The sequence below is a fragment of the Anabrus simplex genome, chromosome 12 (genome assembly GCF_040414725.1).
Source record: "Anabrus simplex isolate iqAnaSimp1 chromosome 12, ASM4041472v1, whole genome shotgun sequence".
Taxonomy (NCBI): domain Eukaryota; kingdom Metazoa; phylum Arthropoda; class Insecta; order Orthoptera; family Tettigoniidae; genus Anabrus; species Anabrus simplex.
In genome coordinates this window covers 3167923-3195919 of record NC_090276.1, presented here as the reverse complement: position 1 = coordinate 3195919, position 27997 = coordinate 3167923, and the positions used below count along the sequence as shown (strand labels likewise).

Sequence of the window (27997 nt, the reverse complement as noted above, 5' to 3'; positions counted from 1 at the left end):
TAGGAGAGGTGATGCTACACAATTTATAATCACTAGATTGCGTGCCTAAAGCCTGGATTCAATACCAAATCTCTCCACAGTATTTATATGGAGTGAAGGCATATGACGCTGTTGATGGTCTGTTAGATGGGGACGTTAAGCCTTGAGGAGACTTCATGGCATTATTTGACAAAAGTAGGCTATGTGCTATCACAGAGTTTCATCCCCTTCCTACCTTATCATCATCCCACACCCAGAAGCACAGTTCGCCCACGGACATCAAATAAAAGGGCTTGCACCAGGCAAGCCACACAAGTCCTCGGACATTTCCAGCACTAAAAGCTATACAAAAAACAACAAAAATGCAGGTTGTCATTAAATTTAAACACAAACATCCATTCTGTGTTATAGTAGAAAACAATGAAGAAGGAAACTGTTGAAACATGTGCAGTGATAGCCTTTAATCCAAGGATTTGTAACCATAAATCACAACTGTTTGCATGAAAAGGTTTTCCTTTTACTGCTATAATTTCACACCTCTAGACAATGGTGAGTGCAGCAACATCCTCAGACTATCATCATGACGATGCTTGTTGTTTAAAGGGGCCTACCATCTATAAAAAGACACATTAAAATATACAAACACAAACTAAAACAGCGTCAATTGAACAAAACGTAGTAAACAATAACATAGAGACTAATATGAAACACGTTTATATGCGATAAAACAAACCATGATCCCTCATGGTCCACTGACTGCTAGTCATCTCGCACTCAGACTATCCTCCCTGACACTTTAATTTTGAACTTCCATCCAGATTGAAACGGTTTTGAAGTACATATCTGGTGTCCACACATACACAGTATTCTGTGCCAATGCTGATGAGCTTACGACACTGTTGATGCCATCCAATCTTTTCGGGACATCAAATTCATCAATTTTTTAATTTTATTATATATGTTAATTTGAAATTATTGTACTCTAATAATATTTATGGCGCCTCATACTTTAATCATTAGAACATGGTGTTGATTTAGAGAATCACACCAAGAAAGTCCTTGAAGCATGCATCATCATCATCATCATTTTCCAGCACCAGTTTTCCAGGTGTTGCAGGTGCTACATGTATGCAAAATTGAAAAAAATTAAAAAATTAAAAAATTAAAAAATTACAAAGTACTAAGTATGCGATCAACTTTATTACTTTGTGAAATGATGATGCATTTCACTTTAGCATGCATATAATGAATCACTGCTGAAGACTTGACATGTATACGAGATGGTTGAAATCAGAGCCTTGTTTTCCAAGTCTTAATTTCCAAATATTCGTCATCTTTATCATCATTTCCGATAATTTTCCTCAATCAGTCTAACAACTGGCTGAATCTTCGTATAACTTGAACCACAGTTGAATCGCAACTTTCTGACTTAACCTGAGGTTAATCTCTTCACAACCACCATTTATTGGCAAGAAAAGTTAACATTTCAGTGACGCTGGAGAAGAAAATACGTAAGCAGATTCAAAGAAGACAGAAATTAATATTTGGTCGCAGGTGGTTTTCAACCTCTGAGTAGATACTTATTTCAATCATATACCCCTTTCAGACCTGAAGGAAAACTGGAGGTGTGAACTTTTGTTTGAATGTCACAAACTGACTAAAATGCTCCTCAATACACATATTGATAGTTTATTTTACAAAATAAAAACTAACATCCGAAAAACAGGACCCACACAATTGTGCGTATCAAAATTCAAAACCTCGTATCACGTACGATGGTGTAGCTTCAAAATTTACGCTCACTAACCAATGTACACACTTCATTGAATATATTCCGGTATTCAGTAAAGCTTCTAGATTAATATAAACGCAGTAAATAAATACTTACTTTCGGCACTACTGCTTCCTGCCATCTCGCCGATCAACTGTGCTTTTTAAACTCTTCTTCCTTCGCCCTGGCGGTCAAGCGCATACTAAAATCAATTGAAATACACGCCACGTATCCTGCACAATCACTGCAGTCCGGTGTAGCGCCCAAAAAACATCAAATACGGTCAGGGATAACTAAAACACGAACCCGCACAATTGTGCGTACTCGGTCTGAAAGGGATACATAAATTGAATGAAATCTCCATTTACTGTACAGCTTTCAAAAGTCCTGATAGGTTATCTAAATTCTCCCCATCTTGAGTTTATTACTAAAAAAGTAAATAGAGATTTCACACTATATAATTACAGAAATGGATTCTGACAGTAAAGCTTTACTATAAACAGTTCGGGCAATCAATGTTCTGTTCTGCATGGATTAAAATCTGAAAATTCCCAATTTTGAGCTTGGAATGCTGATTCCAAACCAAAGAAATTGAATAACATAGCCAACTATTTCCTGCATATTATCTTTCCAATTTTCGTCAGCGAAAAATTGTAGATAATTATAATTAATGGTACGGATGATGGTTTAGTTCTCAGAAATGCTGAGGTGTCAGAAATTTGTCCTGCAGGAGTCCTTTTACATGTCAGCAAATCTACCAAGACGAGGCTGGCTTACATCAGCACCTTCAAATACACCAGACTGACACGGCATCGAACCCGTCAACTTGAGCACAAAAGACCAGCGCTCTACTGGCTGATAGTGGATACCAAATTTACTCGCACAATTCCCCCACCCCCCACCTCCCTTTTTTTGTCTTAAAATTGAGAGGGAAAAACTCGAGGGAGTGGACATGGATATTATGCGATGACTACAAGAACATCGATCGTAAAATTGAGATATAGAACCTCAAAAACTTTATTTATTTATTTATTTATTTATTTATTTATTTATTTATTAAATTACAGTAAAATCTCGATAATTGGAAAACAGTTAATTCAAAATCCTGCCTAATTCGAAGAAGCTCTCGTTCCTGGAAACATGAGATACAGTTTTGCGTGTTATTTAAATGGTTTAATTCGAAATAGAGAATTCGTAATTCAAAGTACAATGTCGGCCCCTTTACCGAAATTCAGACTTTTAATTCAAAACTGCCTTTACATTTTAAAACAATAGTATGTTACAGAGTAATTTTAATAAGAAGATGTACAATATTATAGGGAAGGATCCACCTTTCAATACTCCGTAGTAAAAAGTAGTTACAACCTGTTTATTGGGACCGGTTTCAACACATTTCAAGTGTCATCATCATGTATTCGCGTTATAATAAAACGCGTGTTCCGGAACGTCGAGGGGTAGCTTTCTGCAGTTACACTCACTTCGGTGGGTCTACAGTGCGCTTCATGATTGCTAAGTTGAATGAAATCAGAATTCGTTTGTCCTTTCCCTTTCCCCATAAGGAACACCGTAATATCACGCAATAGGCAGTGTGCGGAAAAACAGAGTCCGCGAACACTGGCGATGCCAACAGTTGACGAAAAAACGTGGCTCATGTAATAAATTCGTAGGCACCGAACAATATTGTCATCACCGATGAAACTGCATTGCTTTATTTTAATGCGAGCCCAAACGGTCTTATGGTTTTAAAGGAGAAAGTACCAGCCGGGGAATCGTACAAGGGTGGGGGATGGGGGTCATTGTAGTGCACTGCAATGCACATGGAAACGAGAAATTTTATCCCCTCGTCATAGGAAAGTTTGATAAGCCACAATGTTTTAAGGGTGTCTGGCACTTTCCATGCTAGTACAAAGCATTTAAATATGCAAACGGTACAGAAATCCAAAAAATAATGCATTTGCACAGGGGAACCAGCATAATTTATCCTCGTCTTTGAATTGCGTGGATTTTTTTCTTTCGTTGTGTGAGGTTATGTTTGTCAGTAATTTATCCAAGTGCATTATCTGAACATTGTAAATGCACCTTGCTAAATACATTTCTGAAATCGTTTTTTCCATGGCATTTGAAAGGTTTAAACCGTGAATCGAGGCGATTGCAAGTATTAATGGGTCTTAGAATACTTTGTGATGCGGCAAGTATTTACTTTTCTGAAGTAGGTACGAGAGAAGTGCCATGGCGGGAAATCGTACAAGGATAGAGTCATAGGAAAGTTCGATTTTAAGGACATCGGGTACTTTCTGTGTAAGTACAAGGCATCTAAAATGCATACAGTATAGTAATCCAATTAATAAAGCACTTGCACATGGGAGCCAGCATAGATTTCTCCTCGTCTTTGAATCGTGCTTTTTTTTTTTTTCTTTTTTCTTTCTTTTCTTTCTTTCGTTCGTTGCATGAGGTTATGTTTGTCAGTGAGATATCCCAGTGCATTACTTGAATACTGTAAATGCACCTTCTTGGATACATTTTGGAAATAGTTCTTATTTCATTGCATTTGAAAGGCAGGAAACTGTGAATCAAGGTTAACTGCATGCAGTAACGGACCTTAGAATATTTTGTAAAGCGCCAAGGGTTGGTACTTCTAAATTGCGAATTGGCGGTTAATTCAAAATCACGTAATTCGAAGTCCAATTTTTTGAGTCCCAATGACTTCGAATTAATGAGGTTTTACTGTAATATTTAAAAGCAAATAATTAAAATAACACCATTTCTAGCAGGTGTGAGAGTTTCCTTCAAACAATACGCCGTGTTCAAGTTGAAAAGTGGTGGCATTACAGGCGAACTTGGTCCTGGGGTCAACCGCAGCAACACAAACATTGCATTCAATGTGTGCGACTCAACATTAGCTCAGTAAGTGCGTAAATAAAATCAACGAACCTGTCCTTCACTCCACACAGCCTTCTTCAGAAGACCTATCAGCAGACAGCATGGTTTGCCTTCACACACCAAGATGGTGTTTCCTCATAAAACAAACAGCCCATCCCATGTTCATCTTAAACTGCGCATTTATAACACTACGATTTTTTTCTACATTCTTCACTTTCATCAGCATCATTTCATACCGTTACAGCTATGCTGCCATTTCTCAGTTCCACTTCATAGTCGAGCACTTCTTTCTAGACCTCGGGAGATTTTCCGCACTTTGGGCCACAAAACAACTAACGTGTGGGTTTCCTTCAATCCTTCTTTTTGAGCCAGCCAATAGCGAATTAATTTTGGTTCTACACCAAACTCTCTTCCTGTGCACTTGATCCTGTTATTTTCTACAAAATAAACAACTGTAAGTTTAAACTGCTCGGTATAACTATTATTATTTCGTCCCATTTCACATGTCACTTAACCACTTGCTCGCCCAGCTGCTATAAGAGACTGAATGCAGCTGTTTGCGGGAAACTGGAAGCAATGGTTGGACTTGCAATTTCTAGAGGTACTTAGATGCTTGGAATCCAGGAAACAAGCTTGTTAGGTGCAATGGGTGCCCAACTTTTTACCAAAGATGCTAGTGGAAATTACGCAGCACACAAAAAATGCGAGAGAATAATAAGATTCTGAAAATATGTCCCAAAAATCTTGAGGGAGAAATAACATGGAGGGATTTACGAGTAATTACGGTATTATTTGCACCAAAGTCTGCTGCCTATCATATCAGACAATTCCGAATTGGACTCCTGAGGTAACGTGTACTTTGTTCCAGCCGTCCATTCAGAATTAAAATCCTTGAGATCAAATTTAGGGCGTCCAGGTAAGAGGCAGCCACGCTACCCCTGCACTACAGGGCTGGACACCATATCAAAATCTTCAGCAATGCGCCACATACTAACAACTAAGTGACATTGCACATTATGTGGCAAACATTAGAAAATATCCACATGGAAGTAAAAGGATTGCATAGATTTGCCAATCTAAAATAAAACAAGGCCTACCTAAAAACATGTTTATGTTTAAAAATCAATGATCTTGAAAATATGAGGACAATCCGAATGGCATTTTACATCCAGCACTTCAAAGAAGTAGAATGAGAACAGAGCAGATAACAGAGGTCAGAAACCAGAGCTACCAAATGGAAGAGTTCGCACAATGCAAGTGTCGCACCCTTCACGCCTAAAGCTACCTTTAAACTTTGATCATACAATGTATGTGCTAAGAGAATATAAACCAAAAAAATTGTGTGTGTCTTTTTACAGCAAGGTCCCCTGAAATAAACCCTTGAATTATGTACAGTAGAAGTCCACTATAACAAGATCCCTGTTGTAACTACAGCTTTTATGCCCCTTGCAAATTCCTAGATTTATCTGGGTAATAGCTTTCAGTTTTAAGAACCCTTTCACTCATTAATCCGTTATTATGAGCAAATCAGTGCTGTTACTTTTTCCATTGTCGATATTTATACACCCAAATGTTTATGTTGAGTACAATCGATCATTTTCCTTATGAAGAGCACAAGCATGCTCTCGCCGACATTCAAAGGTGCTGCAGACCTCTATTAATAATACCCATCAACTCATGACTCCCACTGATGTAAACAAACACTGAAGTTCAAAATGAAAGGGGAGAACATGTTTTTGCAGTAAGTGCGCAAATAACACGGCCGACAGCAGCTGTTAACTCCCTAGAAATACAGGTTGAAGTAAACAAACACTTAATTTTAACACTAGGACCTGAAATTAAATATGAATGTGATACTTCAAGATACAGTTGTGTGCACCACTAATTTCAGAGGTTAGTTTATATACTCTTGCATATGGTTATATTTCAGAAAGGGTAAATTTAGAGCAGAAAGATTATCATTACTCTGCAGGGGGCTTAAAATATGTTTTCATATAGTACTGCACAGTAAAGTTACGTGATGCTATTTCAAGCAAGAAAATTGAAACTTTTCCACAGAAGCCCCCTGGAGTGATGCTATTACAATTTTCAAGTGAAAATTAACTTTCACGTTCATGGAGTATTGGAATTAGAAAATACCGTAACTAACGAGTAAGCCACTGTATGGACAACATAAGTGAAAAGTTCTGAACAAACTGATTGCTGTCACATACCAGTTTTAATGAATTTTCATATCATTTCCTGACTTTGACAGAAAATTGGATATAATCACAATCTGCTATAGCAAGTAAATTTATCACCATTATTAATTCTCATTATACTGAACTTCTACTGTATATAAGCAACAGGAAAGTGATAATAGTCACTACAGGTTGGATTGGACAGCCAGCAGTGGAGCAGCAAACAGAAAACAGCCACACAGCTCACCAGTGAGGCAGGGTTATGCAGCTGAGCCACACAGTATTCCAGCTCCAATTTTGGGGCCTTGCAGTGAAAACGGGCAGCTAATTCTTTGCATGTGGTCTTCTCGTAGCCCAACCAAAGTTTCAAAGTAGATTTCAGCATGAAGAGAGCAACACACTTTTAACAAATGCATGAAATATCCTAGCCTGCGATGGGAGAGTTTTACTAACCAAATCACTCACTCTCTTTATCTCCATCTGCTGGCATGGACCGTTCTTGGGTCGCAGGTTGCTCTGCAGTGTTGGGCTGTTCAACAGCAGCTTCCGCTGGAGGATCAGGTTCGGAGTCCCTTTCGGACGCGTCGTCCCTAACTGGAATTTGTTCCTCCGCAGTCCTAGATTCCGTCTCTTTCTGTCTGTTCTTGAGAGTGTTACAGGCCGAGTACGATACTTCATCCAAGGCACACAGTGGGGATAACAACTACAGGAGAGGAATAAGCAACTCAAAACAAAACAAAACAAAAAATAGAGGTACAAAATAAATAAAAATAGACAAAGCCTTGGGTTTGAGGAAGATGTGTGTGCATTGGAGAATTTACAAATAGTGTGTATACAGCAATAACTAGTGACAAACTGCAATTATGAAAAATACTGGATATTTCCTAAATTTAATGTGGGATATCTTTGGTTTAGCATTCTATGGACTAGTGATGACAGATTACAAATACTGAGTATGATCACAACTCAGTGATCAAAACTGGGATGAAACCTATACCCTCTTAACACCCGTGTACAAGATATAAGGCATCAGATGAATGAAGTACTTGTATTTACAATCAGATTAAGTTTGAAGTCGCACAAAAGCACCACACAAAAATTTTGAAACTTTCCTCTGTAATCCAAAACTTTATTTTTACTCTCTGGTGTTTCAGTAGCAACATTCCACCATGCATTTAATGCAAAAGTAAAAATCAATGTCAAAAATTAGAAAGTAAATCAGACACCGGTGTCCGCTGTAACTCGTTGAAAAACTTACATCGGCCGAGGTGTGGCGGTCACTCAAGCGGACACTAGCGCATGCCCAATAATGTGCTGAATGTCTATGGCAGTACTAGAAGTGTTTTGCTATACAGCATTGGATAGTGGAGCTAAGCAGGAGACTTGTAGACCTCGCACCGCGGCAACTGAGAGGTAAGCGCAGTAGAACCTCGATTATACGCTCCTGAAAACTACGTTTTCCCATATAATTCGTTCAAATTACGTGGTCCCGCGAGCATCCTAATTAAATCACATTGTAAAATTCCCACGTTATCCGTTCCTCGAAGAAACGATTTCCCGGATCAACCGTCCAGAAATTTCAGTCCCATCAACGCTAAATCCTCGATCACCCGTTTTTCAAGAAACTGTATCTCATGAAAGGACGGCTATGGCATACTTACGGTTCATTATGTTAACGTCCCGTCATTGCGGTAATTTGAGGAAGTAGCCTACTGTACTGGGAAAGCCATTGGCGGTGAACTTGCATAAGGGACCATCTTAGCATCGCATTAGGGTAGTACTGTTTAGAGAATCCTCGGAAATCATAAAGCAGAGTGTTTCCACAACAATTGGAAGGAGACAGAGCGCATTTCGGTAGCTCTACTTGAAGACAGAACGAGTTTCTTCAAAATATTCGTACTTGCAAAACGGCTACATTATGGTTTTTTTTTAGTGTATCGCTGAACAGGTTTTCGGCACTTCTCTCAGGGCATTGTATAGTCGCTGGACTTTCAGGCAGGAATCGAAACTGCTCTTTCTTAAGCAACATAAATTTAGTATTCCAATATTACATATACGATTATGTTAATAGGTAAAAATTCTTTCAAGAATAAATTTACTGTGTCCACCTATTCATTACAATTATATTCTGTAGTGATTAAATCCTACATGAATTACAAACACTAATTAGGAACATGTTCCGCCCTAGTTTTATCCGTTCTAACTTACAAAATATTACCATCCAACCATGCTTCTTTCTAAAGGAATATTCAAACCCAACAAGATCGGCATTATACCACGGTTTCAGTTTTGTAACAGTATACTTACAACATAGGTGACAATAACCATCTTTGAATGAACACAAATGTATAAACCTTCAACCTAATGTTTCAACCATACAGTTGGAGAAGTTCCAATACGTTGTGGTCAATTTCTAGTCAATGTGAACACATCTGCATAAACTTTTATCCATACAGTAGGAGTAGTTTCCAATTTACGCTTTAACAATTACTAGTCATTGTACGATAATTTCAATTGCATCCTTGTACACATTATAAACTATGTAAATATCACGTAAAGCACAACTTCTTGTAAAAAAATTTTTAGCATAAGACCATTGTATTTATTTTTAAGTTCTAATATTTAATAGATTTAAGACTTGACCTCAAGATTATTATTAGGCTGAACATGCCCAAAACTAGGGCGAAATATGTTCCTAATTAGTGTTTGTAATTCATGTAGGATTTAATCACTACAGATTATAATTGTATTGAATAGGTGGACACAGTAAATTTAATCTTGAAAGAATTTTACTTATTGTTATCTTCAATACGGAACTAAATGAAATTAGTTACTTGTAATACGATTATGTATCGAGACCAGAACAGATGTTGCACCTTACTTACATAAAGCCATGGAAGGTTTTAGGATTGCCTATTGCTGTTTTGGTCCTAATATTAGACTGGGAATTTCACATTTTTGTGTTAAAATGTTATAAAAACCAGTCTTTTTATTTGCGCATGTTACATTTAAGAACTTGGTATCATTTTGCATTCATACCTACTTGTACAGCGAGCGTGCTTTCCAGCTGAGCTCAAGGTCACAAATAACCATAATTTCGGAAGTGTTAATGATATTTTCTCTTTTTTCAATTTGATTGTGATTAGTGATGGGCAGAATTGAACATAATACACTCAAGAATTTGAGAATTGATACTTACATTCGGAAGCATATTCTCGAGTTCAACATAACCTTTAAAAGTCAATGTAGGCCTAATTTACACGGTACAAGATTTCCATCAATTGACTACGAACAGTATACCGGTAACCAAATTATAATGGAAGATAAGGGGGGGGGGAAGGGATTTTGCCATTATGTTGGGTGCTTTTGTATCTAATGTGCTTTATATTATTAGATTAGAGAATGAAAAACTACTTGTGGTTGATTGTTGTTTGGCTTGGTGTTACGGGTATTAGATTTTTCGAAGAGTTTGGCTGATCAAAGGTGCTGAACTGAAAGAAGTTTTCAGAGGAAACTAACGAAGTTTCCCAGGTAAAAATGAATGTAAAGTTTCGAAGATTTTTAAGTTGCATACTTGTAAATAACCTTTGAAGCCAGCCCCGCGGTCTAACTTGCCTGACTCTCACCCGGAGGGCCCGGGTTCCATTCCCGGCCAGGTCAGGCATTTTTACCTGGATATGAGGGCTGGTTCCAGGTTCACTTGGTCCTACATTACCTTTAATTGAGGAGCTGGTGAGATGGCGACCTCGGTCTAGAGAGCCAGGAATAAAGGCCGAGAGGATTCGTCACACTGACCATGCATCACCTCGTAATCTGCACGCCTTCGGACCGTGCATTGGTCACTTGGTAGGCGGAAGGCCCATTGGGGCTGTAGTTTGGTTTGGTTTAGGGGTGTTTGTAAGAGTATTATACATATTTCATTTTTGTGATGTTTAGCCAAATTGTTGATGGTTCATTCGTTCCTGGATTTTCCGCTTTCCCGTGTTGTAGTTTTTTTTCCGTGGTCCCTCCAAAACGGAGAATCGAAGTTCCACTGCAGGTACAGTACGTATAATTCAATTTGTGCATTCTGCCTCTGAATCTATCAAGGATATACAGGATCTCTCTTATAACGGCATTTGTACTCTGCGGTGTCTCAGCCCAACTTACGTTACATGCGGCCGCCCTGCTTTAAGCGTGTATACAACCGTAAATGAAATTTAATCTTATAAAAGATGCTGGAAATGCCATCCTTCATAACGAGAGACTTCACAAACACCATTAGGATTTTCTGCACACCAATAGCAAGAGTTATGACTGTTCACATGACTATTAACATGAAACCAGGCCTCATCCGAAAAGAACACAAGCTGTAGGTCGAATAAATGATTATTCAATGATGCAAGATACCACTCACAATATCTTACTCTTGTAACCAGATCAGCAGGTTTCAAACAATGGGCCCGTGTAAACCTGTATGGTTTGATGTGTAACAGCTTCGTAGCTCTGTGTGCAGAAGAAATAGTAATCCCTATTTGTTATGATCATTTTGCGAGTGATTTATTAAGTGACCGTTCAAGATTCGCACCAATGTCATCTAGCTTTTCCTCTGTTAAAATTGTTCATGTGCACACGTTTTTTTTATTCAGCACTGAGCCAGTAGTTTCAAATTTATTTACAGTTACATGAATCTGTGCTCATGGAAATTGCTGAACAAATACATCGCGTACTCGTAATAACTTTTACATATGAAAATACGGTGTTGCAATGATAACTGTCTCACTATGTGAAAAGCTGAGATTCAGACTGGCTACTGATGCTAGGTCGAACACGTGCACACTCCTTGCAAGGTCAAGGACTATGCACGCTGCTTAGGTCTCCAAGAGCAAAAAATGGTGCTGGACGCTCTGGGTTTATAAGAGAGACCCTGTGTTTTAGTGTGTACCGTTGACATCATTCCCAGGTTTAGAGATGAGAAGCGGGAGTTGAGTAATAGCGACTGCTGTACCGGCATACACATTCGCCATATTATTGGGCGTGCCCTAGTGTCCACTTGCACGACTGCCTTGGTCCCAGCCGACATAAGTTTCTCAACAGGTCACGCCCGACACGGGTGTCCGCCTTACTTTACTCTCACTGTGGACAATAAGTTTAGCATTTGTGTTACATGTACAGTGGAATATTGCTACAAAAATACGAGAGAGTAAAAATAAAGTTTTAACCCAGAGAGCAAAATGTCAATGTTTTTGTTTGGCGCTCAACGTACATTATCAATACTGAGCCAGCGGACACCCACCTCCACCATGGCCTAGCAGGAAATCAGAAAATGGGCACTCAACGTGTTATGGTGTGAAGGAAAATGGCACTTATTCCACTGATCATTCAATTTTACAGACAGATTGTTACAATCTTTGGTAGCACTCAAAATACCTTAACTAATCGTGCTGAAAGTGAGCGATACACAAATTAATTTGGCTGCTAAGAGAGTACTGCCGGACCCAGTTTCCTTTTTTTTAGAAAGCTGTTCATATGTGAACAGCAGTTAGACTCACCGCAGCACCGGCAGTTGCGTGCTTCTGCTCCTCTTCCGACAGCTCGATGGAGGTCCCTAGTTGCAGCTTGTCCATCAGCTCGGACAACTTCCTAGCCTTGCGCATCTCGTTCTGCTCGATGATGGTGCAAAGGTGTTCTGTCAACAGCTCCTTGCGCTCCAATTTACCAAACAGGCACAGTTTTGCCTCCAGGAACTCTTTCTCTGCCTTATCATACCGTTTCCTGGAAACAATTCAAAGACAGTCAGGGCCAGACTGTACAAAAGCTAGGTGAAAAGAAAATGCTTAGTACATCTACTAACCCCTTCAACGGCAATTTCTCATTCAAAGGATGTGCCCAGAACTCACTGCGCCCGAAACCACAGAACCGTTCCATGCTTCGTCTCGGCGGACGGAACAGATCCACTGTCTCATTTTACTCTGTAATTCAACTTTTCCTCAAGACATGGCAGAGTGAGTTGCATTTGTGATTTGTGTAGGGACTCTTCTTCTCCAGCGCTATATACACTTTGCTCATATATATCAACAGTGTGCATGATAATATGAGTTTGAAAGTGAGCTATCTTTAGACTGAGATTCACTTGTAAACAAGATGGCCACCAGTAAACGACTGGAAGTTACCGATATATAACCCCTTTTTAGAATGTAATGATCATCAGGAATGTAATTTTTTTCAGTGAAATTAGTAGTAGTAATAGTAATAAAACAGCCACAAAGCCAGAAATAAGTTATGTTACTGAAACCATTTTTAAAACTACTAATACAGCTGAAACAGACAACATACTTAAGACAGAAAGAAGAATAATTAGAGTATGCATAAATAAACAGTACCAAGTTAATGGACAATGGAGAATAGCATCAAATAAAACAGTTTATAAGGAAATCGAACCAGTATTGAGCAAGATTAGGAAAAAACGCACATCATTCTCTGGACATGTTATCAGAACACCTGACACCAGAATTAGCAGAAGAATAATTGAAAAATTATGGAATAGCAAGACCAAGATTAAACTGAAAAAATTAAGATACTTCAAGACACACACACCAGGCTACAGACCAAGATCAATAAAAGGTCTAACGAGAGGGTATTTTCAACAGAACAAAGGAAGGCAGCATAGCTCAGGATGAAAAAAAACATTAGGCTGATAGGAAATCAAGTTATCCTTTGTATAATTGACTAGAGTGGTCCAATGTAGGCCATAAAATGTAAAATAATTAACAGTGTGAGTAATGCTCCTGATGAATAAATAGATGTGGAATTTGAAGAGAAAGTGCAAGGAGATGACCGTGTTACAGCTCAGCAGGTGGACTGAGCATCGACCCGAGATGCTAATAAAATAAAATTTATTTGATGTATTCCTTGTTCCACAGTGTGACTGCCATTTGTTTTCAAGTATATTTAAGTCTTTAATGCTCTTGTAATTTTCTCATTACGTGAAGCATCACTATATTACCTTCAAAATAATCCCAGCCCCAATGCAGTTTCAATCAAATATGCAGGGCTCAATGGATTAAGGCATTTCATCCAAAATTAAATTTTCCCCTACTAGTGGTTTATCACATCAACTCCGTCTGGCTCCATGACTAAAGGGTTAGCGTGCTGGCCTTTGATCACACGGGCCCCACATTCAATTCCCAGCAGGGTCCGGAATTTTAACCATCATTGGTTAATTCCGCTGGCATGGAGCCTGGATGTATGTGTCGTCTTCATCATCATTTCATCCTCATGAAGATGCCCCCGGGCGTGCAATCAAAAGACCTACACCTGACGAGCCGAACATGTCCTCGGACACTCCCGGCACAAGAGCCAGACGCCATTTCCTGCCATCAACTCAGGCAGGTTATTTAGCAACAGTGCACGGTCACTTTAAGGTCAACGCTCCGCAGCACTCAAATTCTTAAAACTTTCTGAGATATAAATTTGTTATGATCTAATCTGAGCTAACTCTTCTGTGGGAACCATCACCCCAGACATGCTGGCCATGCCACATACTGAGCTGCATTAAACTGTAAACGAAATTTGACAATATTACCCCTCAAAAAATATACAACACATTATCCTTAATTATTTTTATTAGTGGCCTAGTAAGTGGTCCTGAGAGTCGGGATACCAGCTGCTATGGAATGGGAGTGCGCATCTCGGACATATTCTGAGTCCTGGTCCTCCTTGTGCTCAGGCGGCTAGGACTATACAATTCACCGGTGGTCCAAAACCCGTTAAGAGGAGAGATCCTCACTTGGACTACGTTCCTGCTTCATGAATTTACCGAGCTCAGAACATTTTAAGCAAGTCTCAGACCTATGGAAGTTACTGAGTCCCACTTCCATTTGACAGGAGAGGGACTCCTTGGAAACAACTTGGCGAACAAAATGGAATTCGATGGGGAGCTATCACTACTAATGGGGCTTATGGAAGAAAGTAGAACTGGCTGGTCAGCAAAGAGGATGCACCTGGACGAGCTAGGAGTAAGTGATATTCGGGTATGGGGATATAACGAGGAAGAGGTAGGAGATTATAAAGTGTACTTGACGGGTGTTAGAAAGGGAAGGGCAGAATCTGGGATAAGGCTCTTTATCAGGAATACCATTGCACGTAACATAGTTTCTGTTAGGCACGTAAATGAGCAAATGATGTGGGTAGATTTGTCAGTTGGAGGAATTAGGACAAGAATTGTGTCCGTGTATTCACCATGTGAGGGTGCAGATGAGGATAAAGTTGACAAGTTTTATGAAGCATTGAGTGACATCGTGGTCAGGGTCAACAGCAAGGATAGAATAGTGCTAATGGGCGATTTCAATGCGAGAGTTGGGAATAGAACTGAAGGATAAGAAAGGGTGATTGGTAGATGTGAGGAAGATATGGAAGCTAATGGGAATGAGTAGCGTTTGCTGGACTTCTGTGCTAGTATGGGTTTAGCAGTTATGAATACATTCTTCAAGCATAAGGCTATTCACCGCTACACATGGCAGACTAGGGGTACCAGTTCCATAATAGACTATATCTTAACCGACTTCAAATTCAGGAAATCTGTTAGGAATGTACGAGTTTTCCAGCGATTTTTCGATGATACAGACCTCTATCTGATCTGTAGTGAACTAAGTACAGTAAAACCTCGTTAATTCGAAGTCGTTGGGACTCAAAAATCGGACTTCGAATTACGTGATTTCGAATTAACCGCCAATTCGCAATTCAGAAGTACTAACCCTTGCCGCGTTACGAAATATTCTAAGGACCGGTACTGCATGCAGTTAACCTTGATTCACAGTTTATACCTTTGAAATGCCATGAAAAAAGAACTATTTCCAAAATGTATCCAAAAAAGTGCATTTACAGTATTCAAATAATGCACTTGCATATCTCACTGGGAAACATAACCTCACGCAACGAAAGAAAGAAAAAAAAAAAAGCACGATTCAAAGACGAGGAGAAATCTATGCTGGCTCCCATGTGCAAGTGCTTTATTAATTGGATTACTATACTGTATGCATTTTAGATGCCTTGTATTTACACAGAAAGTACCCGATGTCCTTAAAATCGAACTTTCCTATGACTCTATCCTTGTACGATTTCCCGCCATGGCACTTCTCTCGTACTTCAGAAAAGTAAATACTTGCCGCATCACAAAGTATTCTAAGACCCATTAATACATGCAATCGCGTCGATTCACGGTTTAAACCTTTCAAATGCCATGGAAAAAAACGATTTCAGAAATGTATTTAGCAAGGTGCATTTACAATGTTCAGATAATGCACTTGGATAAATTACTGACAAACATAACCTCACACAACGAAAGAAAAAAATCCACACAATTCAAAGACGAGGATAAATTATGCTGGTTCCCCTGTGCAAATGCATTATTTTTTGGATTTCTGTACCGTTTGCATATTTAGATGCTTTGTACTAGCATGGAAAGTGCCCGACACCCTTAAAACATTGTGGCTTATCAAACTTTCCTATGACGAGGGGATAAAATTTCTCGCTTCCATGTGCATTGCAGTTGCAACAAAGATCCCCGACCCTTGTACGATTCCCCGGCTGGCACTTTCTCCTTTAAAACCATAAGACCGTTTGGGCTCGCATTAAAATAAAGCAATGCAGTTTCATCAGCAATGACAGTATTGTTCGGTGCCTACGAATTTATTATATGAGCCACGCTTTTTCGTCAACTGTCGGCATCGCCAGTGTTCGCACATACTGTTTTCCCGTACAGTGCCTGTTGCGTGATATTACGGCGTTCCTTAAAAGGTTGAATACAAAAGAATTCCGATTTCATTCAACTTGGCAATCATGAAGCGCACCGTAGACCAACCGAAGTGAGTGTAAGTGCGGAAAGCTACCCCTCCACGTTCCGGAACACGCGTTCTATTATGACGCGCATTAATTTCGAGTTGAAATTACTCTGTAACATACTATTGTTTTAAAATGTAAAGGCAGTTTCGAATTAAAAGTCTGAATTTCCGTAATGGGGCAGACATTGTACTTCGAATTACGAATTATCCGTATTTCGAATTAAACAATTTAAATAACATGCAAAACTGTATCTCATGTTTCCGGGAACGAGAGCTTCTTCAAATTACGTGGGATTTTGAATTAACCGATTTCGAATTATCGAGGTTCTACTGTAGCTCTAGGCCTAGGGTAGAGAAGGTGAAATCTGTCTGCAAACGAATAAGGATAGAAAGTCTCCAGGACGAGGAAATCAGACAGAAGTACAATGGATATGATTACTGAGAAGTTTCGAACAGTAGGCAGTAAGCAGGTTCAGGACATAGAAAGTGAATGGGTGGCATACAGGGATGCTGTAGTAGAAACAGCAAAGGAATGCCTAAGAACAACTGTGTGTAAAGATGGGAAAAGGCGAACATCTTGGTGGAATGATGAAGTGAGAGCAGCTTGTAAACGTAAAAAGAAGGTTTATCAGAAATGGCTCCAAACAAGGGCCGAGGCAGACAGGAATTTGTACGTAGATGAAAGAAACAGAGCAAAACAAATAGTTGTTGAATCCAAAAAGAAGTCATGGGAAGATTTTGGTAATAACCTGGAAAGGCTAGGTCAAGCAGCAGGGAAACCTTTCTGGACAGTAATAAAGAATCTTAGGAAGGGAGGGAAAAAGGAAATGAACAGTGTTTTGAGTAATTCAGGTGAACTCATAATAGGTCCCAGGGAATCCCTGGAGAAGTAGAGGGAATATTTTGAACATCTTCTCCACGTAAAAGGAAATCATCTTGGTGGTGTTGCGAACAGCCAAGGTCATGGGGAGGAGGAAAATGATGTTGGTGAGATTACGCTTGAGGAAGTGGAAAGGATGGTAAACTCCATTGTCATAAACTAGAAGGAATAGATGAAATTAGACCTGAAATGATGAAGTATAGTAGGAAGGCAGGGATGAAATGGCTTCATAGAGTAGTAAGATTAGCATGGAGTGTTGGTAAGATACCTTCAGATTGGACAAAAGCAGTAATTGCACCTATCTATAAGCAAGGGAACAGGAAGGATTGGAATAACTATCGAGGTATCTCACTGATTAGCATACCAGGCAAAGTATTCATTAACATCTTGGAAGCGAGAGTGCGATCAGTCGTCGAGAGGAAGTTGGATGAAAACCAGTGTGGTTTCAATAATAATAATGTTATTTGTTTTACGTCCCACTAACTACTTTTTAAGGTCTTCGGAGATGCCAAGGTGCCGGAATTTAGTCCCGCAGGAGTTCTTTTACGTGTCAGTAAATCTACCGACACGGGGCTGTCATATTTGAGCACCTTCAAATACCACCGGACTGAGCCAGGATCGAACCTGCCAAGTTGGGGTTAGAAGGCCAGCGCCTTAACCGTCTGAGCCACTCAACCCAGCAGTGTGGTTTCAGACCACAGAGAGGCTGTCAAGATCAAATTTCTAGTATGCGCCAGATAATGAAAAAATGCCACGAGAGGAATAGGCAGTTGTGTTTATGTTTCGTAGATCTAGAGAAAGCATATGACAGGGTACCGAGGGAAAAGATGTTCGCTATACTGGGGGACTATGGAATTAAAGGTAGATTATTAAAATCAATCAAAAGCATTTATGTTGACAATTGGGCTTCAGTGAGAATTGATGGTAGAATGAGTTCTTGGTTCAGGATACTTAGAGGGGTTAGACAAGGCTGCAATCTTTCACATTTGCTGTTCGTATTTTACATGGATCATCTGCTGAAAGGTATAAAATGGCAGGGGGGATTCAGTTAGGTGGAAACGTAGTAAGCAGTCTGGCCTATGCTGACGACTTGGTATTAATGGCAGATTGTGCCGAAAGCCTGCAGTCTAATATCTTGGAACTTGAAAATAGGTGCAATGAGTATGGTATGAAAATTAGCCTCTCGAAGACTAAATTGATGTCAGTAGGTAAGAAATTCAACAGAATTGAATGTCAGATTGGTGATAAAAAGCTAGAACAGGTCGATAATTTCAAGTATTTAGGTTGTGTGTTCTCCCAGGATGGTAATATAGTAAGTGAGATTGAATCAAGGTGTCGTAAAGCTAATGCAGTGAGCTCGCAGTTGCGATCAACTGTATTCTGAAAGAAGGAAGTCAGCTCCCAGACAAAACTATCTTTACATCGGTCTGTTTTCAGACCAACTTTGCTTTACGGGAGTGAAAGCTGGGTGGACTCGGGATATCTTATTCATAAGTTAGAAGTAACAGACATGAAAGTGCGGTAATTGAGGACTGGGTGAAGTGCGTTTGGCAATGTCGCCCGGGAGCTTTGTTACAAAAACGAAACATGCTTGTGATGGACAGTTACCGAGGACATACAACTGACGCCGTAAAAGATATGATGAAGCCGTTGGATGTGTGTGTGAACCGGCCTTTCAAAACTGCAATGAAACAGTTGTACACCAAATAGATGTCGGACGGTGATCACGCGTTAACACCAACCGGACGAGTGAAGAGACCTGAAGTGGGATCAAGACCGCATGGGCGCGCATTCACAGCGATCTAGTGTCCAAAAGCTTTAAAAAATGTGGACTTTCAAATTCAGTGGACAGTAGTGAGGATGAGCATTTGTGGAAAGATGCCAGCGATGAAAGTTCCTATGGTGAAACTTCAGATGACTGAATTGTGAATGATCCAAGTATTGGACCGATTTTATTTAAGATTTTTGTGATGATTTTATTAATTGTAAGCTATTTGAATTTATATTTGTGGTATATTTGAAGAAAATTAAATAGGTATGTAAGTTATTTGATTTTTTATTTTTTCTGTATTTTGCCGTCTCAAATTTAGGGTGCGGGTCTTATTTGGTGGCGGGTGGTATTCGGGATTATACGGTATATATTCCACCTTATCCTAGGATTTGGCAGGAAGAAGATATGCCTGTAGAATGGAAAGAATCTCTCATAATGCCACTACATAGAAAAGGAGGCAAAGAAAATATTCAAAATTACCATGGAATATCTCTTGTTAATACATCTTATAAAAATTTATCTTTTATTCTACTAAATCACCTGAAACCATATGTAGAGATATCAATGGTGATTACCAAAATGGATTTCGCAGCAACAGATCCACAACTTATAACGTACAGTAGAAGTTCGCTATAGCGAGTATGGCATATAACGAGAACCCTGTTATAATGATAACTTTTGTCCGTACCTTCAAAATTCCTATATTAAACTGTGTATTATCCTTCGGCTACAGCGAAAACCCTATCACTGACGCATCCGTTATTACGAGCGATTATGCGCGCTCCATTTTTTCCGTTGCCGATATTTATGCACCCAGTCATTATACTGCATTAGATCGATCATCTTCGGTACAGTATCGTTTTCTCGCTATGCCCACCAGCGAGCTCTCTCGTCGACATTCGAAGGCAATGAAAATGAAAGAGGAGAACATGTTTTCGTAATAAATGCTTAAATAATGTGTCCGATATCTGTTGTTAACTCGTTAAAGATAAAACGCTGAATAAACGATCGCTTGTTTTTAATGCAAAATACCTCAGTTAAGTAAGAATGAGATAGGCCTACACCTCAAGATGTCCGACTCGTTGGCTGAACGGTCAGCGTACTGGCCTTCGGTTCAGAGGGTCCCGGGTTCGATTCCAGGCCGGGTCGGGGATTTTAACCTTAATTGGTTAATTCCAGTGGCACGGGGGCTGGGTGTATGTGTTGTCTTCATCATCATTTCATCCTCATCACGACGCGCAGGTCACCTACGGGTGTCAAATAGAAAGACCTGCAACTGGCGAGCCGAACCCGTCCTGGGACATCCCGGCACTAAAAGCCATACGACATTTCATTTCACCTCAAGATATGGCAGAGTGCGTCACTGATTACGAGGTTAGTTCATGTTTTCTCGCATCCGTTAAATTACGGAAAGGCTATTATCATGCAAATTTATAGCGAGAAAGTTATAACTTCTCTACTTCGCTTGAAGTATGTTTTCATCATACATATAGTACAGATAAGTTAGGATATGTGACGTTATTTGAATAACAAAACTGAAACGTTTGCCACAAAATGCGATCGATCATCTCCGGTGCGGTATAGTTTTTGCGCTATGTGCATTTGCGTGGTCTCTCGTCAACATTCGAAGGCGATATTGGAGTCTGTTAATAATACCCGTCGACTGCTGTTCTCAAAAGAAAATTTGAAATGAAAGAGGATAACACGTTTTCATAATAAATGCATAAATAACGTGGCCGATAGCAGTTGTGAACTCATTAAAAATAAAGGCTGAAGAAAATGATCTGTTAATTTGAATGGTATACCGTATACTGAAATTAAGTAAGAAAGTGGCAGGGGGCATCCCTGATTTCAGAGGATAGTTTATATTTTCTCACGTCTAGTTAAATTTCAGAAAGCTATTCCCATGTCAATTTTTAGCGAGGAGGTTATCGTTTCTCTACATGTGTTTCAAATAGGTTTTCATGATGCATATACGGTTAGGTTAAGTGATGCTGTTTGAAAAAGAAAACTGAAATGTTTGCCACAGATGCCTCTGGAGTGATACCGTATTTCTCCGAATCCAAGACTATGGTTTTTTCTCATAATCTCATGTGAAAAATCAAAGGTCGTTTTGAATTCGCAGCCTGATAGTAATGAACACCACTGGCAACTACCACAGTAACCAAGCTGTTTCTTTTTACCACTCCGCACGCGCGCACAAAAACTCATTGACAAACAACCCCCTCTTTTTATCATAGGCCTACATTGCCAGCCACAGCGACCGGTCGTACATTGCGTATGTGTAACGTCACTGGATCTCAGGAAATAGTGAAGAGAGAATGGCATTCTATTAGCCTCTACAAAAACGTTTCTCAAATCTGCAGAACGGCATCAAAACATGCGAGCCTTCAAATTCGTAGAAAGGCCACGGCTACTCAGTAGCAAAGTTATAACACATCTGCTGTACCTGACGCTTAGTAAAATTAAATTTTATAGATAGCAGGAATATTTTTGTGATGGATCGTCGTATTGTAAAGATACGTGGAACAGGTCTTGCCGGCAAATTTTCAACAGGTTCTCGTCGATGTTATGATGCTAATTTTAAGTTAATGGCTATTAAACACTAGGAAATGTATAACAATTGTGCAGCCGCAAGAAAACACGGCATAGGCCTAACTAAAACCAATATTCGGCGTTACCGTGAAGACAAAGATAGCTTAAAAATGCGAACTTCACAAAAAATGCATTCAGTGGCCCGCAACAAGGACGCTTTAAAGAAGTTGAAGATGAAATTGTGAGGTATGTGCACAAAAATGCAAGGGCGGAATTGTCATACGGCGGCACAATATACTCGTTTGTTGACTTTCAAAGTCCGTGATTAAGACCTATACAGCGTTAGCCGCTGAAGTTGGCCGAATCTGGCGAGCAAGACGTACGTGTAGCGGCAGCCAGTTATATCTGACTCTGAGTGAAAGTAACAGTTTTATAGTAAGCAAGAATATTTTCCTGATGGATCGTCGTATTGTAGAGACGCGTGGAATGTGTATTGCCGGCAAATTTTCAACAAGTTCCCTTCGATATTATGATGCCAATTTTAAGTTAATGGTTATTAAACCCGCTAAAATAAAGCATAATTGTACAGCCCCAAAAAATTACGGCACAACTAAAGCCAATATTCGGTGTCTACAGTCTAAAAATGGTACTGTATAAGAAAGATATTCTTATGATTTTACAAAGCAGTTTTTAAGCCTGATAATTTTTTGAAGGAACAAGTGGGGGTCGTCTTGGATTCGGAGAAATATAGTAATATATATTTTTTCAGAATGAAATTAAACACACACTTTCACGTAGTATCGGATTTCGAAAAACAACAAACAAGTAAGCCGCAGTGTGGATATTATCCGCGAAAATTCAAATTTTGAACAAACTGATTGCCATTTCCTACTGAATTTAATGTGTATGGGAGTTTTCCCGACTTTTACAAAAAAATGAACATAACAACAATCCGCTATAGCGAGTAAATTTTTTGCCGTTATGAATTCTCGCTATAACGGACTTCTACTGTATTTCCAATCAAAATGATAACTGAGAAAGTGTGGGAATATAATCAAATTATTCACTATTTGTTCACTGATTTCCTGAAAGCATATGACTCAATTCATAGAGACAGTCTGTGGAATATCATGACAGAATTTGGCTTCCCTTTTAAACTCATTAACCTGTGTAGACTGTGTATGGATGACAATACAAGTAGAATTCTCCTTAATGGGAAAAGATCTGACCCTTTCCAAAACAGAACTGGTTTAACGCAAGGCGATGCTTTATCCCCTCTTCTTTTCAATAATTGTCTTGAAAAAGTTATTAGATCACTGAAATAAGTTCTGGCGGGAATATATCTCTGACAGTATCATACAAGTGCTTGCGTACACAGATGATATTGTACTTATAGGAGAAATGAGATTGAAACACGGAAATGTTCATTGAACTTGAGGAGACAGCGTTAAAATTAGGCCTCAGAATTAATGACCAAAATACTCGGTACATGATAATAAAGAAGAATATTGACGTGAATGAGAACCGGTCACCTCTAATTATTTGTAAACACACTTTTGAACGAGTTGAGCTTTTCAAGTTCCTATTAAGAGTTATGATTAGAGAACAGAATCAAATAGAAGTGGAAATCAAAGTTAGAATACAGAATGCTAACAAGGTGTACTACTCTCTACAGCTTCTACTGGGATCAACATTTTTGACGAGAAATACAAAACTGAAAATATACAATACTGTCATCAGGCCAGTTCTAACTTATGGTTCAGAATCATGGAGTTTAACAAAAAAAATAAGAACATCAGTTGCAAGTTTTCATAAATAAAGTTTACAGGAAAATATTTTGGACCATACTTCGATTCTATATCTCAAACCTGGAATAAGAGATCAAATAAAGAAACACACTCACCATCACAGCAAGCACCAATAATCAACATCAATTCCAGAAGACTTCAATGGGCTGGTCATCTTCTAAGGATGAAAAATGATAGAATGGTCTTACAAATCTTTAAAGAAGAACAAACAGGAAAAAGACCAGTGGGAAGACCACGTAGCTCCTGGAAAAACAAAATCTTCAAGCCATGTAGACATATGAATGTGAACAACTAGCAAGAACTCACTCAAAACAGAGTTCAGTGGAGGCAATTTGTGAGATCGACGCGGGATCTTCATGTCCCATACAAGCCTGCTGAGTGAGTGAGCAAATGAGTGAGGGTTAATACAAGTATGTGATATCTATACGTCTTCACAGAGATGAATTATTTATAAGGTTCAACCTATTCAATACTAATTACGAACAGTCCCATGTTAAATAAATGTTGTAAATAACATCTATACAACACGTAATTGGTATTGAATAGGTTGAACCTTATAAATAACTCATCTCTGTAATCTCAGCTCAATATGGAAACAACAATGAAGCTTATATCTTTGAATCTACATCTTGTCAGGTTTTAGCCAGTGAAGTTCTTGACAGTAAGAAGTTATATGCACATCAAGGTTATGTGAGAAATAAGATGACTGAACTGCTTCCACCAGAGAGTCGAGGCCCACCCAGAAGGCGATGGATGGACAGCGTTCAAAAAAACATGAAACAGTGGGGGCTTGTGGAGGAGATGATCAGAGTAGTGTGGAGGATGAATATCCGCATCAGAAACTCCACATAAGGTGACAATCATGCTGAAGGTAAAGAAGAAGCGAAGTGCATGAGTGTTGTCAGTCCAACATGAAAATGAAGTGTAAACAGAGGAACATCAAATCCACCAGAAGAGGACAGTTATTAGTCAAGTATAAATTAAAAATGCAAATCATGTTGAAAAATAAATCACCAATGGTTAAATTATTGAGCATCATAAATTAAAAATGCAGTAACGCTTTTACCCACTGTGCCTCCATAAACTCAAAGCTTGCAGCTTCGATCTGGTTCCTGAGAATGCCAACATCGTTGCTCAGTCGGACGTCCAGCTTCTGAAGTTCTTCCTGGATCTGCTGCAGCCTGCGAGCTTCTTCATGAGTTTGTTTCTTTCTGAAAGAAAGACAATTGCCTTGGAACATACACTGTAGATACAATCCAGTCCAACATACAAAATACAACAACAAACACCAATGACCCTCCAGCAGAATGTTCATACTGACACATTGAGCACCAAGCGAATATTGAAAAATTTTCCTCTGTGGATCTTTTTACTCTCTGGCATTTCAATAGCAATATTCAACCATAGATTTCACTGAAAATTAAAAATTTAAAAATGTCAAAAATGAAAACGCAAGGCAGACATGGGTGTCCGCTGTGTTCCCTGGATCCACAGCGAGCGGTCATGCAAGCAAACACTAATCCTGCACGTGTCAAATGATGTTGGATTCCTAGCTTGTTACCCCAGCGGGAAGACAAAGTGAGGGAAGAGGGAAATGGAGCAAGACACGTAATAACGTCAGGATCAGAAAAAACAAGAGTTGACCGAGGGGGTCGGATAGAATATATGACAGTGAGGAGCCTGACAAAAGTAAGTGGAAACAATGTCAGAACTCAGCTAAGGGCCCCATGGCTGCCAACCCACACTCCCAAGTCAAGAGCCTCTGGGATCCCTGTAAGTCGCCTTTTACAACAGGCAGGGGATACCATGGGTATTATTCTACCGTACCCCACCCAGAGGGGGGGGGGGGTGAATGAAGAACTGCTGGGCAAATATAAAAGCCCCCAAAAAAATGTTGATTCCACATGGTCCTAGTTGACCCATTCGCAAGGAAGAAAAAGATGGGGGGTTTTTTAAAGGCCGCTTTACGTCGAACTGACATAGCTAAGTATTACGGTGACGATGGGATAGAAAAGGCCTAGGAGTGAGAAGGAAGAGGGTGTGGCCTTAATTAAGGTACAGCCCCGGCATTTGCCTGCTGTGAAAATGGGAAACTAAGCAACAGTGGGTTTGAACCCTCTATCACCCAGATGCAAGCTCAGAGCTGCGCACCCCTAACCACATGTCCAATTTGCCTGGTAGAAGAAGAAGAGTCTTGTTTTTTATATCCTTTCTTTTCAGCACCAAAAACATCGAATGGGTTCGACACAGTCTGTTTATAAATACAAAGTCATCAGCATAAACCAAACTAATAAAACAATATACCAGTCACATTTTCAGACACAAACAACCATTACAAAGCAAATGCATGGCATGCCTCAGAGCTATCAATACTTACTTCTTTGACTGTAGTAAATCCAGGCTGCAGTAACATAAGAACCAGCCAATAAGTATTAAGCGTGTAAGTACATCAACACTAACATTGATACATAGCCAAGCACTATCAAACACAAACCATAACAAGTCAAGTCACAGCCAGTTCAGAAAACTGTTACAATAGAACATATTCTCGTTTTGTAAGGGCATTCGGGAACAGCATATTGGCGAACGTGTTCTCGTTTATGAAGGAAGGATGTCAACCCCCTTGCAGGACTCACTGTATCTCACTCTCTGCGTAACTGTAATAACAATTGATCTGCTTGTCCTGCAGACCTCTGGCTATTATAAATGTAGATCAGATGATAAATAAAACAAACAACTTCAAAGGTGTATACAAAACTGAAAATACTGTCCTGCACACATTTAGGAAAACCATGCAACATATCTTTCTACTTACTCTTAAATACGATTGTTGTTTCTAATACAAACACGGTGTTCAAAAATTCCCATTACAAACTATTGGGTATATAACATTTTGAACAGGAACCAGACAAGTGAATTTTCTGCGCTAAATGTACAACAAATTCAATTCTCTTACTTCTGTTGGGTGAAGACACCAGGTGTGATTGAGCAAGTGTATCAGAAAAATGTGTGCACTAAAACTGGTGGCCACTACTGTAGTAGGTCATCATTTAAATACATACATCTTCATTATAGACTGTTACGCCTTTCAGCATTCAGTCTGGAAGCCTCTGCGAAGTTAACAAACACCACCAATCCTCTATTTGTAACTAGTTCTGTGTCGTCCTTTAGTTCTATATACCTTTAAATCTTTAGAAACTGAGTCTATACTCCGCACGGCCTTACTTCTAAACTGAAGTTTTGCAAAACAAATGAGCATCGCCTCTCCTCTGTTACCAGCGCGCTATACCCATGAGAACAGCTGATGCAATACTACCGTGCTAAACAGCCATATATAGTAAAATGTAATACCGTACTCAGAAAAATGAATACATATCGCCCCTGTTCTGCCAAAACGCCGAATGTGACAATGATCTTCCTATCCATTATTTCCCTAAAGACTGGTCACGCCTTCCAGCCACATATTGATATGCCTTCCATCAGAACAATTTTCGTTGTGTTCATTTTCCTATGCAGGTGTGTAAAGGAAAATGAACTTTAAATACATCACACTCTAGGAGTGGATAAATATCATGCAAATATACATTCCTTCAGTATGGTACAGTAAGGTTCATTTTCCTGCACACACGCGCATAGGAAAATGAACTCAACGGAAATTGTTCTGATGGACCGCATATCAATGTATGGCTGGAAGGCGTGACCAGTCTTAAGGGAAATAATGGATAGGAAGAGCATTGTAACATTCGCCGTTTTGGCAGAACAGGGATGATATGGAATGAAAACAAATTCATAAAATCTACACTTACTAACAACATCTGACACTAATAAGAGAATATATTATTCAGAATAAAAGAGAATGAGGAAATAACACATCACTCATCGCCAATGGCTGGCACAGGAAGGAGGTTATGGCCTACAAAGGGAGCACTCCACTGATCTCAGAGTCACTGGAACCCTCCAACAATGAATCACTGTCACTGTCACCAGCTCCCAAAGATATTATTAAACTTTCGACGGAGTTCTCCAGTACATCTTCATTTTCCCACGCCTCACGTTAATCTTTGTGTACTGCGCACAACATTCCTCCAGTCATCGGCACTGACATTCGCCACAGCTTCGGCTAACAGGTTTTCCACCTCGGGTACAGTAAAACGCTTATTTTTTGTTGCAACATAACCCTTAATCTGAGCCCAAATCTTCTCTATTGCATTGAAATGGCAATGATAAGGTGGAAGTCAAATAACTTTATGTCCATGACGTCTTGCAATTTCGTCCACGACATACACAGGAAATTGTGGCTTGTTTTCTTTCACAAGCTGCAACAGTTCAGCTTTCTTCATGTTGTCCCGCACAGGAATGTTGTGCCTCCTTA

The 27997-nt window shown here is 39.4% G+C and overlaps 1 protein-coding gene across 3 annotated transcripts in view; it reads right to left on the bottom strand.

Annotated features, from left to right (window-relative positions):
• Positions 1–27997, bottom strand: part of Gorab (Golgin, RAB6 interacting) — a 64407-nt gene that overhangs the window by 14085 nt on the left and 22325 nt on the right. For 2 of the 3 annotated variants that reach the window (XM_067156664.2, XM_067156665.2), the window contains exons 4-6: positions 24696–24836; positions 12342–12564; positions 7276–7513 (exon numbers count right to left, since the gene is read on the bottom strand). In XM_067156664.2, the coding sequence (XP_067012765.2) occupies positions 7276–7513; positions 12342–12564; positions 24696–24836 (602 nt within the window). Of the gene's footprint in view, positions 1–7263; positions 7514–12341; positions 12565–24695; positions 24837–27997 lie in introns of all 3 variants that reach the window. The other variant, XM_067156666.2, reaches the window with a different exon arrangement.